The 16,433-nt window shown below is 36.1% G+C and overlaps 1 protein-coding gene across 1 annotated transcript; it reads left to right on the plus strand.

Moving 5' to 3' along the window:
- Positions 1–2,706: 2,706 nt before the first annotated feature.
- On the plus strand, positions 2,707–16,242 carry LOC110455000 (DNA-directed RNA polymerase III subunit RPC3-like). Its single transcript, XM_021504865.1, has 15 exons — positions 2,707–2,901; positions 5,591–5,852; positions 6,832–7,005; positions 7,536–7,624; positions 8,418–8,522; positions 9,571–9,663; positions 9,970–10,050; positions 10,399–10,450; positions 11,235–11,295; positions 11,971–12,037; positions 12,546–12,629; positions 12,947–13,048; positions 14,075–14,124; positions 14,488–14,625; positions 16,046–16,242. Exons 1-15 carry the CDS (start codon positions 2,755–2,757, stop codon positions 16,101–16,103), a joined length of 1,563 nt encoding a protein of 520 aa, XP_021360540.1. The 5' UTR covers positions 2,707–2,754; the 3' UTR covers positions 16,104–16,242.
- Positions 16,243–16,433: the final 191 nt, after the last annotated feature.

Here is a 16,433-nt window from a genome sequence, read left to right on the forward strand (position 1 = left end):
ACGTGGCTAGCTATTTGATTGGTCTCATGTAAAAATCAACATACTCACCAATCACTAGGCTGATATCTGTCTTTTGAAGATTACAGAGGAGCGACACACAACATCAAAGCCTGCCAGTTTTACCGTTATGCGACCGTGAAATTCATGTAATGTACATAAAAGGATCGAACAAGTCTTCTTGTCTCATCCACGAGGTGCCGCACACTTAAGCCTCCGATTTTGCTATGACATATTCAAGGGGTGCAGAGAACGATCTAAGGTGATCGTAACCCCTGGTGTATCGAGCATGCCCTAACCCACGAACCGTGGGTTTACTTCTGTGTCCTTTGCTAAAGGGACATCGATGAAACGAAAATAGATCTGCCGTTCCCATGGCAACACATGGAATCTACACGTTTTCGGTGATATTTCACAAGGCAATGCAACCGTCCTCATATGACCCTGGCTGTTGCGAGAACGTTAAACTCCAAATAAACAGAGGAATACACCAGCCAAGAAAATGCTAAAGTTAAAACTTTAGTTTGTTATGCGAGAGTGTATGGCTCTGTAATCTTATTAAGGAACAGTTACACATGTTATCATATTCTTCTTTAAAAATGTTTTTTTCGCAAATCTGTCCATAGAATAAAAAGGAATGGATGAATATTGCTCTTCGTCTGGTGTCTCCACCTCGACTGGTCTGGTGTGGCTGTACCTATCCAGTATTGACAGAAGTTTCAATATGAAAATAAAAACTATAGATTATTTATAGTTATATTACACCGTATGTTTATAGTATATACAGGTTACTGAGACATGTATATATAAGGGTACTCAATGCAAAAATAATCTATAAGATTTTTTTATTGTACATTTTATCTTATTCATGTTTCCTTTGAATCATCTAAATTTACAGTCATCAACATTTTCTTCTGTGCAGCCATATTTAAATCAAAATTTAGCTCTCGGGTTCATCGAAATCAAGACACAATATGATACAAACGCATTGCTATAGGAATAATTGGGGTGGGATATACGAAAAGGTTGAGAAATATTGGGAAAGCTCTATGTTGAAAGTGAAAAAGTTCGCATTATTTTAATTATGAACCCTCCAGTCTATTATGTCCTTTTTTCTGCAAATGAACGCATTTAATATACAAATGATTACGCATCGATAACTGAGAGAGCATTGCTATGATAGGGGTGGGGTGGGGGCTATACAATTATGAAGTAGAGAAAATCATTACTAAGCTACCGATATCAAATGTCAGCTTTGGCTGATTTGTATACTGAACACATAGCATGCATTTTTTGGAATTGGAGTTATACCGTGCCCTTAAATGATATACACATCAATCTGGCTTATGGACTACTTAGCATATATATGACCTAATTACCTGTTAACATCATTATGCTCCATCCATTCCGTGCTTTGCCCGTGTGAGGGCTACACTCACTATCATGCAATTTTGTTTTCCCTTAGGGATGTTGTATACAAAATTTATTCCAAATCTGTCCTTTTGTCCTCAGAAGAAAAAATATTTCCCAATTAAACGGGACCCTGTCCTCAATCCCCAGGGAGGCTACATCCTTCATCAAACAAAATGTATGTCCTATACACTTTGGTTAAAATCAGGAAATTGATTGTATTCAGTGTATTCAGATTCCTATGGTACAGCTAATGAAATGTTGATGTTTCAATGACTAGCACGATATGTACTCTAGCAAATGACCAGTAGCCGAGATGTCAGTAAAATATTTACGGGAATGAAATCGAAATGTCGATTCAACTATGTTAGTACCAAATTTACGTTTTACAAATGTAGCTATAAGAGTTATTAATGTGCGAAATCACCGACAAACAACACATCGATCAGCTACGCTTTGTTAGTACCCAGTCATAGACTAATTAATATAAGTGTTAAGTGTATACATGTATATCAATTTCGTGATTTTAACCAAAGTTTATAGGATGTATACATTTTGTTTGATGAAGGATGTAGCCTCCCTGGGGATTGAGGACAGGGTCCCGTTTAATTGGGAAATATTTTTCTTCTGAGGACAAATGACAGATAGTTGTACATGTATGTCTATATGAACCCCTCATCTCGATTCGGAACTGGCCGCCACAATATATATATATATATAGTATCTTAAACGTTTAGGCATATCAAAAGTATTCTACACTACTTATTAATAGATATAAAATATTATTATATGCATGGATTTCTGCAAAAAAAAAAAAGAGAGAAAAGGGAAATGTTCAACTTCTTGTAAAAAGAAATGCGAAAGGTACATGTGTGCGTAGATTATGTGAAAGTAAAACATAAAACGTTTTATGATTGTAGAAAATCAAATATATTATATACTTCGGCGATTTTGAGTTCAACAGTTGTATGTATTTGCTTTAAAGGATTTAAAAGCAAAAACAAAATCTATTTGTATACCCACATCCGGTATATATATTGTTTTCATAACGGGTTAAACCGCGGGTTAGACTAGTACTAATATTATTACCCGGCCTCCTCTGCCCCGGCCGGCGCAATATATAAAAAAAATCTCTCGTCGTCAGAAAGCTACGTTATCGCAGCTAGGGTTAGACCAGCTAGAGCGTTTAAGTTTATTTTACTTTTGAGCAGAGACGTAGTATACTTGCTTTATATATGTCTCTTGTAGTGAGTATATGCCATTCAAGCTCCTGGATGATTATCGTTAGACTTCAATCAAGCGTCTGTATAACCTGACCCATGGCAGATTTCATGTTTTCGAGCGAAAATGTCACAAGACAGAAATGCGTTATGCTGTTTAATTTTACAGGAACATTTCGGAGAATTAATTTCGAAGGTCGCTCAAGTTTTACTCAAGAAAGGACCGTGCATACTTAAATACATATTGGTGGAATCGGGACTTCAATTGAAACAGGTACAGCAGACTTGTTGTGCTTCCGACGATACCTAATTCGACGGATTGCATCGGCATTATTTGACGATGAGATGGCTCTCAATTCAAGTTGCATCATGGTCCGATATATATTTAATTTCTTACAGATCAAATATCTTCATTTGACGTTGTTTAAAGAGACTGGCAATTATCAATTATTTAACCTTATGATATATAGAAAACATTTTCAACTAAGTCACCTAATTTGACGGATGGTGTGCATGTGTAACATGAGAGGGAAAATGCACGGCCAGACCGGGGTTGGAACCCGGGACCCTCCGAACTCTAGATGGTCGCTCTACCAATTGAGCTATCTGGTCGCCGACGATCGACCCTGAGTGAGTGAGTCCAGTTCGCTACATTCCTCCCTCCTTTTTCTAAGTCTTCTCCCCCGAAGACACAACTATTTACAACCCAGGCTCGGGTATCCCCTTGCCAAACATACACCAAATGCTTGAAACAAGGGTTGGTCACAGGCACCACAGTAACAGGAGAGGGAAAATGCACGGTCAGACTGGGGTTCGAACTCGGGACCCTCCGAACTCTAGACGGACGCTCTACCAATTGAGCTATCTGGTCGCTGACGATCGACCCAGTCCATGAGTCCAGTTTCGCTACATATGTATTACAAGCAGTGTTGAAAATCAGAAGCGGAAATCATAATCGATTATAGGAAGACTTTTAATGATCAATTACCGATTATAATCAGAACATCCAAATTCTAGTAAATCTATTTGAAATATGTGTAATTATGATGGTATATACCACTTAAAATTGGGATTCACAGCATAATTTTGCCATGTAAAATCAAAGGCTGACTTGGTATATCCATATGATATTTTTATGCTTTTACACTATTGATTTTAACCTTAGACTACTAGAATTTGACTAAGAGTAAATCTGACAGATATCAACAGAAAACAGCATGCAATATTTAAACCGATTAGGCTAATAGATTATGAAATTTATCAATCGGTAATTTGAATTGATTGTATAATTAATTGATTTTTGATTATAATCAATTATCTGAACAACACTATTTACGAGTAGAAGACCTGCCCCTGTTCTTAATGTTTACCCCTGAAATGGCTTATGCTGTTATTAAAAAGGCATGAGAAAATGCTGAAATGCTGAAATGCTGTAATGCACATGTAAAAATATACAAAAAATTCTAAAGGAGACATAGAAAAGCTTGAAATTAATTTGTCTCTTACCCTGGACAGGTGTATCCACACTTTTACTGGTGTGAGATATCCTTAATTTATCTCACCTTAGGGTTGAGACGGGGGAGGGTGGTTCCCTATTCATAACAATGGGAGAGATTTTATTAGTCTTTGCCATACACAACTAAATAGGACTAAAACATTTCACTCTAAAAATATTTTTAGGGCGAAACAATTAACTTAGTGAGAAATGTCCAAGGGCAAACAGGATTTAGGGTGAAACGACTTGACACCAACCTACCAATTTGTATTTAGTGTTGAATATGGTTAAAAGGATCATAAGCTCATAGGAGCTTGTGTTTTGACAAACAAAGTCAAAACTAATAACGAAGAAACAGATAGCAGTACAAAGTAAAAAACACAACATACTAGAACTAAAAATTACAAAGAGCCTGAAATCATAAAAACACTGTTCTAATACAACATGCGACACAAATGTGACACTTAAGGATAATTACTGAAGAAATACGAACACATGCATACTATATATATTGGCACATAAGCACTGAGAAACTGAAGCTACAATCGTAAAAGCACTAAAAACACACTAAAACAAGCATGCAGACCTGTTGAAAAATAGCCCTAATATCTGAAAACAGCTATGAAACATTGAAATACCAGCTGACTATAAATGGCATATAATGATATACATGGACAGCTATGCAATATCATATTCAGCACGCAAAAGTGTATAAAGCTTATTAAGAGATGAACATAAATACACAAAATTGAAACAAGGCATAACAACAGGCATGTTGACATCACTTAGATGATCAGGACATTACCTTAAACACATTAGCACACATGCAGTTTGGCTTTCCCACATCTGAAACTGAGCCTTTATTTTAGAAAGTGGAGACAACATAATAAGCTTACAAAAGAAAAATTAAATCAATGAAAATCAAGAGTCTCCTTCAAAAATCTCCTCTCCTGCCATATTTGGTGCCCCACTAAATAAATCCACAAGAGAGGGTGTAGGGTCTCGTGCGACTTTAGGGTCAACAACATAGAGGCCTTAGTGGGACAGCATTAGTCTATAAATGTGTCTTGATGGCTGAATTCATTGACAAGTCTAAATATTGTGGTCACTATACTTTTGTAGATCATGTCCTGATGTCTGACTGTACAAGACTCTTTAATAATCTTTATGGAACAGAAAAATGAATTCTACACATTTGTTGGATATGTATATATAGGATGGCCTTTATTTGCTGTTCTCTGAAATATTTGTAATTGTCAAAGGCGATATAATTTGATTATGATGACCAAGCAATCAATAGATCTTAGAATAAAGGAAAAGTTTAGCAAATTAACTGATTTGAAACATTTTATTTAACGGTCCGAAATCGGGTGTCTTCCTCCTAAATAGGGAGAGTTGGCAAGTATGTTCAGAACAAAGAGGTGGCTTTCGCTGTAGAATATACTGTATTAATTTTGATATTTCATAGGTGAAGAAGCTGCTCTGTCTTCTTATACAACACAACATTGTCACATTCGACTTTAACAAGAAAGGATTGACAGAATACACCATACATTGTGATGTCATCCAGTGGCGTATCCGGTTTCCTCGCTACATCTACTGTGCCAAGACTCTGTATGGTGATGCAGCAGAACTTCTGGTGGAGGAACTCCTGCACAAGGGACGGTGTCTGATGAGTGAGACAATCATCGCCATTACAGACAAACTCAATGAAGCCCTTGATGCCTCAGGTGAGATAACAGACAAATTTCATAATGAAGTCCTTGGCGTTTTATGTAAATTAAGAGATGAACTTGGTGTATATCACTTGATGCCTTAAGGTAGAGATGGCAGATAAACTGAAATATTTCCATGTTTTAAAGCTTATTCATGTAATGGGAAAACATAATTAATACTGGAATGATGATCAGTCCTTGATAAAATCATTGGATTGCTGTGTTAATGTATAGATACATATATACAAAGGTACATTAATGTCTTGTTTTATATAACTTCACAAGGGATAGGTCTATAATATTAATTATACCAAGGAAATATCAAATTTATTTATCAAATGAAAAAAATATGTAAGGAAGGGAGTACTAAAGAAAAGTGATATCTTTAGGGAGATGCCATCATTCCTTTGTCTTTAGACAGCTGTAATAGTGAGTGCTTTAATGTGTGTGAGCTGGTGAAGCAGGCTTACAAAAAGTGAGCTGTATATAGGTTATATGTGCGTACATACCTGGTATGTAAAATAACTGTTTGCTTAACCAGAAAACAGCATGTACACATGTTCTGTGTATGGAGGCTGCCATTTTGGATTTACAAATATAAGTATCAGTTCCCTATGGTTTGCGGATTTCTTTCTTTTCTTTTTGTATTTGTAACGATTTCACTGTCAGGAAAAAACAGAGATTGTTTTCCCTTACAACATACTACGTTGTATTAAGGTAAAGTTGAAGTGAAAGTTTTTATAAAATTCTGGGTGGTACATGTATTTGTACAGGGATTATAAGTCATTGTGATGTTATACTTGTAGCGCGCAGCAATTAATATATTGGTCAATCTGTTGCACAGGGACAAGTTGACAGTTACAGGGTTGTACAGATTTAAAAACTAGTTTATTAGTGGTTGATGTTTAAACCAAATACAGTGGTATGTTCTTAAGCGTTGGTCTCTATAGGTAGCACTTGTTTCATTACAAGATACTACTTACTGTCTATACAGGACATCCTGGGATAACTGCCGGGCTTGTTAAGGAGAAATTTGAGAGTTTAGCAAAAACACATTTCATTCAGCGTTGTCGAAGTTGTTTGGACAAAGAGGTCACTGATGAAGCTGCTGCTGGACAACCACCTGACGAGGAGGAGCTGTACATTATACCTAAAATGGATATTGATGGTAACTTCCCTGAAATAATAGATTCAGTAGCATGAATTAGGTGTGAAACTATGTCTGAGTATATGTGCAAGGATCTGTTTTATAACAGCAGATCTATATATTACAAGTATTCTGTAGCCAAATGATTATTGTACCATGATATATTTGTAATGAAAAATCTGTGCCAGACTTTGATTTAGTTACCTTTAAAATTAAAATAGTCCTCGGATATGTTCTGACACTGCAAAAACTCATATAAAAGTCATTAAATATTATTACTAATAATTCTCAAGTATGTGTTAGAAAGGAACTAAATGTTTGTAAAAAGAAATAACCAAGTTTAAGTGCACAACGCAGTTGATTCAGTGGGGAATAGAATATGTATTCATGTATTTATTTGCTGTCGGGGAAAAAATGGCGAGTTGATCCAAGGCCAAATTTTGGCACAAGCAGACAATAGTTATAAGTAAACTTTGTATGACTTGCATTTGTAAAAGTTTTTATTTTTGAGAAATTTGAAAGGATAATTCTAACAATGTGAAATGTTGAAGGAGAAGCCAGCAGAAAACGGAAGCTGTCCACTGAAGGGGAGGGAACTCCTGCTAAAAGAAGCAGAACAGAATCAAAGGAGAGTGCAGAGGTAAATTTGTAGTTTTACTTCCTTGGATATCTTCATGTCTTTAGTTTCCACTTCAACATCTTTCCTTACATTAAATCTCTTTCACAACAAATTATAAACATTATTATTCAAATATTGTAGCATCCACATTGATTGAAGTAAAAAAAGGGCAGATTGATACTGTAGTTAAACCACTGGCAGATGGAATAGAGGTATCATTTAGTGTCCACCATTTAGTTCTTTGGGGCTAATTTTCAGCAGTTTCTCTTTCTCAAATAGGTCTAAAGTGGCCAAAGATCTTGTGTTTCAATGCTCATAAAATATACCTCTGTGGAAAATGAGATTAAATCTGGTAGCTACATAATTATAACTAGCTATATAGAATTGTACTGCTAAAGAGTAAACGTGCTTCACAAGCATGTACATGTATATGGGTAAAAAATGTAACAGAGGTAATTATTTTTCAATGCTTCTGGTAGGAGTTGAACCCGGGACCTCTGGCTTACTAGTCTTACGCTCTACCAAATGAGCTAAAGAGAAATTCTCCCTAGCAGAGTCGGTAGGAAGTGGCTAGTGTTTTACCATGGTGATACACATTAAGTAAAAACAATTTTACCATTTTGTCCTGTGATTACAATGTTAATACCCGAGTAGGGTCCCTTGGTGTTGACGACATGATTGTATAAATCATATATATAGTTTTATTTCAGTGTGTTTAAACGATTCTCATTTCTTTTTTTCTTCAAACAGGAAAAATTAACATAAATTAACATGTGTTCAGAGAGAAAATCTTTTAACTTAGTTTTCTTCCCAGGTTCCAAAGGATGATGGCGTTTACTGGCGAGTTAACTTTGCCCGGTTCCACCAACATATCCGGGATCAGACCTTGGTAGCATCCACTGCCAGTAAGATAGACACGGTACACAACTATTTATCTTCATGTACTTATATATCAAAATCCTAGCATTACTGTATAAGATTGGTGACATTATATAACTATCAATTTTATACAATAAAACATGATGTATACCTGTAGAGTAAGCATAATAAGGTTTTACTTGTATTGCTTCCTCTATATAACAAGGTATCTGATTGGATTATACTTATAACAAGCGTTCCTTTGGTTTGTCCGTCTGTCTGACAGCTCCATTTCCATCGAAGTGGGGGTGGGGCATACATATTTTCTGCATGCAGTTTCTGGTTTTGGTGTATAAAAATGATTTTTTCTATAACTTTGTATGGAAATGTCTGGTCAGCTCTGTGTATATTTATGTTATTGTTTGTCTTAGAACTGCTACTTAACTTGAAGAACTTTTGTGGTTTAAACAATGCTACTTTAAATACTGTATAGCAATTATATTTTGTAAGGGAAGGTATTTTCACTATATTCGCGTTTTGACTAATTTCCGCGAATTCTAATAAACACCAGCGAAATTATCGAAAATATCATGTTAACCACTTTTACGGACCTTATCACAACATGTTTAAAATACTAATAACTCAACGCTGTTATGCAAGCTTAAATGAACTCAAATCACATTATCACCGGACAACTGGGCAGTCCATGTAAAAGCAAGACTCACATATAAGTGGCCACATTATATTTATGTGTACACAGTAGGTGATTTATTGATACCGGTTTACTCCTACAAAGGTACATACACATTTGATATTCTTTCGAGTGAAGTCACTGGCGGATGACGACGCTAGGGATCAGTGTTTTCAAACAGTTTACCTGTATTTAAAAGGGCTTAACCCTTTAATAATGACACTCAAAATACTTTAAGCGTCACATGGGATTCGGGTGCCCAGAGAAATTTAACCCCCGCGAATATGTACTGAATACGAAACCGCGAAATATTGACCCCGCAAATTTAAAGCGCTATACAGTAAATGAGTTGATGTTTTTGATCACATGTCAAGGTTAGCACTCTTAACTTATCAGGTATAATACCTGTTATTTACAGAAAGCTGGGGAAGTACTGCGAACTTTTCTGAGATTGAGTGAGACAAAATTTTCGTCAGGATCCACAACCTCAAGTGCGATAAGTGTCAATGAGGTAAGTGTTTTTTAGGATGTTTACTGTTATCCCTTACTTCTAGCCTCTAATCCTCTTTAGACTGTTGATCCTCCACTTGGTCATTAACATGTACAATATTCTGGGTAGTTTGATATAAGGGATATTTAATTCAGTACTATTTCGTATATGAAAATTGCACCAAAGTTTAGTTGTTAGCTAGGCAAGGCCTTGCTAAAATGAAAACTTCCAGACTCTTTTTAAAAGTCTGTAAATGAATTCAAACACAATAGGCATCCTACAGTCTATGTCGTTATTGATGTGTCTCTATCATCTAAACTCTATCAGGTGTTCCATGCCTTGCCCAAGGAGCTGTTTCTGACCAGACATGTGCTGGAGATGTACATGACGATGTTGTGTGATGACATGGTATGTATAACATACATCAGCTATGAAGCAAAGGTCTCAGAGTGGCCCTTAGAACTAGCTCCATCCAGGTTTTTGAAAGTGAGCAAAAGAACTAGCTCACTCCAGGTTTTTGAAAGTGAGCAAAAGAACTAGCTCACTCCAGGATATTAAGAGTGACCCTTAGAACTACTTAAAAAAACCAAAATTGGTTGGTAGAATGTTTATTTGTATCCAGATTATCCACCTTACAATAAAGATGCAAGAGTAGAGAAAAACTTTAAAATGTTCCACTCCATGATTTGTTTGATGAGTTCGATGTAGGTTTTGTCAGATTTAATTGAACTTCCTGTGTATCTTGCATTGTTTCAGAATGGAATGTTCAACAAGGTAGATGAGATGTCTGGCGGTTTGTATGCTGTCAGTATCCTTTTGAGCCTGGAGAAAATTACAGTAAAAAAAAATTGCTTCTGATCAGCACACTCAGGATTTATTTACCATTTTCTATTAAAAACATCATATTGATTAATTGGGGCTATCTTTCTTGGTGCAGATTTTTTCAAACGTGCATGCATATATATGCCCTACCATATCAACAAAATTGCGTTGCTGTGCAGAAATAGCTAAAATATGGTGTTTTTGGACAGTAAGCATGCAGATATGAAAGCCTCCGCATATGACAAACAAAAAATCCTTTCTTCGAATGAACACTGGTTTGACAATGTTTCAGCATATTACTTGTTTGGTGCATGCACAGGCTTTTAAAAATAGAAAAGTATTTAGTTAATTTCCTTCAAAATGGCGAGTTTTCAACCAAATTGAGCACAACAGGCGATATTCACGAATTTTATTAAAAAAAACAACCCAGTTTTTGTCTCTCTTTGTAATGCCATATCTCCTAAACCAGTTGTCAAATTAATGTGAAGCTTCATATTTGTGTACTTCATTTATTCTAGATAACGCATATAAAAACTAATTCTAAATCCCTAACACCGCTAGTCCTTTACCATTGAACAATTGTTTAATGATAGTTATATGTTAAGCTATTTTCTAATACATGTATGCTCTATTGCATTTTCACAATTAAATATAGTCTTTTCATTGGTTGCAATCCTGTGGAAAATTGTAGTCATGAAACTGTTATTTAAATGTTTTAAACATGATTTTGATTTGATCATTCTGTATATGTATACCTTGACTGTGCTCAGATTTCTACAAGGGTTTGCAGGAGATTGCCAAAGCCCACTTAGAGTCTGTGGTACAAGAACGGTAAGTCGTGGTGGCTCAATATCTACTCTCTCCTCCTTCCCCACTTCAGTGTATTCCTCATTGACCATCTTAACACTGTTGCCTCATTCGCTTTTGTAACAATAGTATCTTCTCATTATATTCATTATCTTTCCATCTGACCTTTTGTAACAATAGTATCTTATTATACTCATTATCTTTCCATCTGACCTTTTGTAACAATAGTATCATATTATACTCATTATCTTTCCATCTGACCTTTTGTAACAATAGTATCTTATTATACTCATTATCTTTCCATCTGACCTTTTGTAACAATAGTATCTTATTATACTCATTATCTTTCCATCTGACCTTTTGTAACAATAGTATCTTCTCATTATACTCATTATCTTTCCATCTGACCTTTCTATTTGATGCTGCATACCTGGTACATTGAACTGGATGTGTTCGCATAAATAATACATTCATATTTTTACAAGAGTTAATAATATTGATATAACTGTTCTAATGATGTTAGAATGACTTTTAAACAAATACTGTCTGTTAACTAAAAGGTCTTGAGAAGAGTTTTTACATGTATAGAATAATTTTGTTTGATTACTGAACTTTCAGTTAAAATGAAAGTTATATACATATACATATATTTCTTTTAATTATGCTTCCCTGACATATAAGATCATTCATTTTATGCAGATTTGGTTCAAAGTGCTTAAGAATCTTCAGAGTCTTGTTGATGAAGCAGCACTCGAAGCAAAAACAGGTAATTCAAACAAGTTGTTTCATTTTAAAAATTAAATGTTATTCAAAACTAAGATAAAATGGAAGTGGGAAATTATATTATATTCTGAAATCTTTTAAATACATGTATAATGATTTAATATATGCATCCTTTTAGTTACGCATTACAAATCTTGATACTTGTTCTGAATAACCATGGATTTGGAACCTAAGTAGTCTTGTTTGTTGATGTTCTATTTGGAATTTCATGTTTTCAAGAATTTAACTTCATGACCTTGTTACTTTTTGTATCAAAATAATAAATTTTGGTGATTTACTCTAAAATTAAAAAAAAAATCACCTCATTAAAATCTTAGGTTATATTTTGCCAACATGTTGTTTTCCTTTAGAAGGGGACTTTGATCTATTCAGACTGCTGTCTAATCTAATTGATAACTTAAGAAATGAATTAAACTAATCTTTGTGATGGGATGGGTCCATATCATCATGTGTTGACAGATTGAGAACAATGCTATGATGTGTATTTCCAGATTGAAGACTACGCTATGATATCTGCCAAGGAAGCTAAGGAACTGCTGTATAACATGTTTTCTGAAAACTTCATCACCTTAACCGTAAGTAATGCAGTGTATAAAAACTGGGCTCGGAATGACTTTTTTGCAATTACTGGAAAGTTCAACAGAATTTTTTAAATAGGCCACACCTTTGTAACTGAGCTCAACTCTCCATTACAGGATGTATAGAACTGTAGAAACCATTGTTTCTCAGGAGGTTTTTACATACAGTCTATACACAACAAAAAGGAATTGTCTCTTGACATTGATAATTTGTGACGCCTCTTGAAAGGTTTGATTAATGCAATAAAATTCAACTACTTAACATGTTGTACTACATGTATATTTATAGAGTTACTGAATTTCTCACCACACAGGAAGTGTCCAAAACTCCTGACCATGCTCCCTCCCGCACATTCTACCTGTTCAACGTAGACATTCCCCAGGTGACCAGGATTGTACAGCAGAGATGTTACAAGGTAAATGTGAGACCCCATTAACTTTGTAAGTGACTGTCCAACTGGTGTTACAAGGTAAATGTGAGACCCCGTTAACTTTGTAAGTGTGTTACAAGGTAAATGTGAGACCCCGTTAAGTTTGTAAGTGACTGTCCAGCTGGTGTTACAAGGTAAATGTGAGACCCCGTTAACTTTGTAAGTGACTGTCTAGCTAGTGTTACAAGGTAAATGTGAGACCCCATTAACTTTGTAAGTGACTGTCCAGCTGGTGTTACAAGGTAAATGTGAGACCCCCATTAACTTTGTAAGTGACTGTCTAGCTGGTGTTACAAGGTAAATGCGAGACCCCGTTAACTTTGTAAGTGACTGTCCAGCTGGTGTTACAAAGTAAATGGGAGACCCAATTAACTTTGTAAGTGACTGTCCGGCTGGTGTTACAAGATTGGACTTTTTTAATTTAAAACTTAAATGTCCAGCAGAGGTCTAATAAGATAGGGTTGTGCACTGTTTACTTAGTAATAGTGATATGCATGAGAAGTTTCCCACAACTCTGACAGACAAATTTCACTCTGTGTGAGATTTCTCCGTCTCTTCCCCTAGTGTGATTTCGTGAGTTTGTGCTGTACCCTACTCCTATACACGGACAGCGTCTCGTCCCCTAGTGTGATTTCGTGAGTTTGTGCTGTACCCTACTCCTATACACGGACAGGAGTATCAGTTGGTAAATGGTACGTCAGTAAATACACAAACAAAAGATATGATCGGTGTGTATTTGTGACAGGTCCTGTCCTCCGCATGAATTGAAATCCTCACAGTTGCGATTTCTCGATCCCACACCAAAACCAGTTACATGTACGTTCTTTTAGAATTAATTGATATAGTAGTCAACTTTTTGGTAGCAGTGCTTTTATAAACTTTCAATCAATAAGTAAGAACTGAAAATTTTCAAAGCAGTGAATCAAATTATTTTGGTTGATAATAGTTTGTGGGCAAGTATTTCCATATATTTATTTTAACGTATTGAATATAACCTTTATTTCTCCTCAGGCTGTGAAGAATGCCATGATACGACGTGAAACAGAGGTGGCTGAACACAGGTACTGTACCAAGGAAGAACCTTTTTGATTTTGGACTTGCTGTGTCCAAGTTCAAGGTTCCTGTTGCTTTAACTTTGAGATAAAAAGTTCCATTTGCATAATCGATTAGAGACCTTCTACAAACCGGTAAACACTGCAGTTTAGTAATAAATATCGGTATTTAGTCAACAACAAATGGTGATCAGGCTGTTTTTTTGGCAAATTCCGTTCATCATACAGTTTAGGTGATTTTCTCTTCTTGTGATTTTTATTCTGCACCTTCAGCTTACATATTTTTGAAGAACAATATAAAACAGTTCAAAAGACGAGTGCTGTCAACATCGGAGGCCATGTACTGTATGAGGTTGACTTTGTGTTTTATAGGAGACTCCTTGACAAGAAGGAGAGAGTGGATGCTATTTTAGCGACACTGACCGATAAAGAGCAGAGGGAGGAGATAGAACAGACCATCAGTCCCCCGGAACAGGAGCAGATACTCAAGATCAAGCGCATTGTGCGGATGTAAGTCCTACAAGGTTAAAGTTCATTGGTGTAAAAACGAATACCTCCCATGACGTAAGAATGTAGTTCTGATCTAAAGTGCTAAAAGTACCAAAAACATCTAGGAGAAAATGCAATACGGACCGAATTGTCTTAAGTTGGTTAAACCTAATGAAAACTACATTCCTTTGTCATAGAAACAACAATTTCTGAGAGTTTTTTTAACACTTTGATCCAACTGTAGGCAATTCAATGCCAAATTGGAAGAATTACAGTTGTGGGACCGCACAACGCACCAAAAATAGCGTGCGCACACCGTGCATACATCGTTCACACACCGTCCGCACATCGTCCACACATGGTGCGCACAACTGTGCGATTTAGCAATCGTTCGCCCCGTTGTGCGCATCTCTCCGCACAACTGTGCGATTTGGTATCATTTGTAGATCAAAATTACGGAATGACAAAAATACGGAAGGCTTGTATGCGATAATGTACACTGTGTATATATCTGTAATTTCTCATCACAATAATCAAGATTATACAATTTCACAATGCGTGTTACACAGTATTACAGCGACCGTTAGGCTGTCAAGAATGGGTTTGGCTCCAAGGTAACAGAACAGGTAAATAACAATTTTATGAGTGTCCGGAGTTTTACCTGACCAGTGCCTGACACACAGAGCTGATATGCGATACCGTTTGACCGTAATGAATAGTATTTGTTATTTGCATTCGTTTGCCTATAGCTCCCCTTCACCTGGATTTTCACACCCCCGGCCTTACCCGACGAGTTACGTAAGTGCCCCAGGCGGGGAGAAAACTACGGTCCAGGTACATGTACAAAGTGGTTATGTTTACCTGTATACGGGATTGTGTTGTAATTTTACATGTGTCGATTAAGTTTGTTTAAAAACACAGAAAACACAATTTCTAAATATAAGAATGTATAGACAGAAAGATAAGTTTATAGATGTTGCTAGAATATAGAAACATACGTAAACATCAAGTTTATATGTTTAAACACGAAACCGTATAAATTGTTAAGGCATTCCTCAATTTACACCAACCACGATTGTTATCGCACAACGTCCGTCCATCGTGCGCACAGATGTGCGCAAGCAATGATCGTCCAGTTTTTTATCGTTCGCCCATCGTGCACACACCGTTCACACACCGTGCACACATCGTGCGCACACCGCACATCGTGTAACGTTGTGCGATCCCACAACTGTATCTCTGCACTAGAGTTATCTTTCTTGATATGAGACAATGTTTCCACAATAAATTCTCTTTACTTTCCACCAGAACATGTTGTTTTCTATATTGTTGTAGGTTAGACCAGTGTGAGACCCCGTTATATCATGTTGTTTTCTATATTGTTGTAGGTTAGACCAGTTTGAGACCCAGTTAGATGATGTTGTTTTCTGTACTGTTGTAGGTTAGACCAGTGTGAGACCCAGTTATATCATGTTGTTTTCTATATTGTTGTAGGTTAGACCAGTTCGAGACCCAGTTAGATGATGTTGTTTTCTATACTGTTGTAGGTTAGACCAGTTAGATGATGTTATTTTCTATACTGTTGTAGGTTAGACCAGTTAGATGATGTTGTTTTCTATATTGTTGTAGATAGACCAGTGTGAGACCCAGTTTGATGATGTTGTTTTCTATATTGTTGTAGTTAGACCAGTTAGATGATGTTGTTTTCTATACTGTTGTAGGTTAGACCAGTGTGAGACCCAGTTTGATGATGTTGTTTTCTATATTGTTGTAGTTAGACCAGTTAGATGATGTTGTTTTCTATATTGTTGTAGGTTAGACCAGTGTGA

This window comes from Mizuhopecten yessoensis, unplaced genomic scaffold (genome assembly GCF_002113885.1).
Source record: "Mizuhopecten yessoensis strain PY_sf001 unplaced genomic scaffold, ASM211388v2 scaffold8123, whole genome shotgun sequence".
NCBI classification, from domain to species: domain Eukaryota; kingdom Metazoa; phylum Mollusca; class Bivalvia; order Pectinida; family Pectinidae; genus Mizuhopecten; species Mizuhopecten yessoensis.

What these genes read in the sequence shown, in the direction of transcription:
- LOC110455000 (XM_021504865.1), top strand. Translation starts at nt 2,755, where the DNA reads ATGTCACAAGACAGAAATGCGTTATGCTGTTTAATTTTACAGGAACAT. An exon ending in CGGGACTTCAATTGAAACAG is followed by an intron (nt 2,902 to 5,590) that starts GTACAGCAGACT and finishes GATATTTCATAG; the next exon opens with GTGAAGAAGCTGCTCTGTCT. An exon ending in GAGTCTGTGGTACAAGAACG is followed by an intron (nt 11,296 to 11,970) that starts GTAAGTCGTGGT and finishes CATTTTATGCAG; the next exon opens with ATTTGGTTCAAAGTGCTTAA.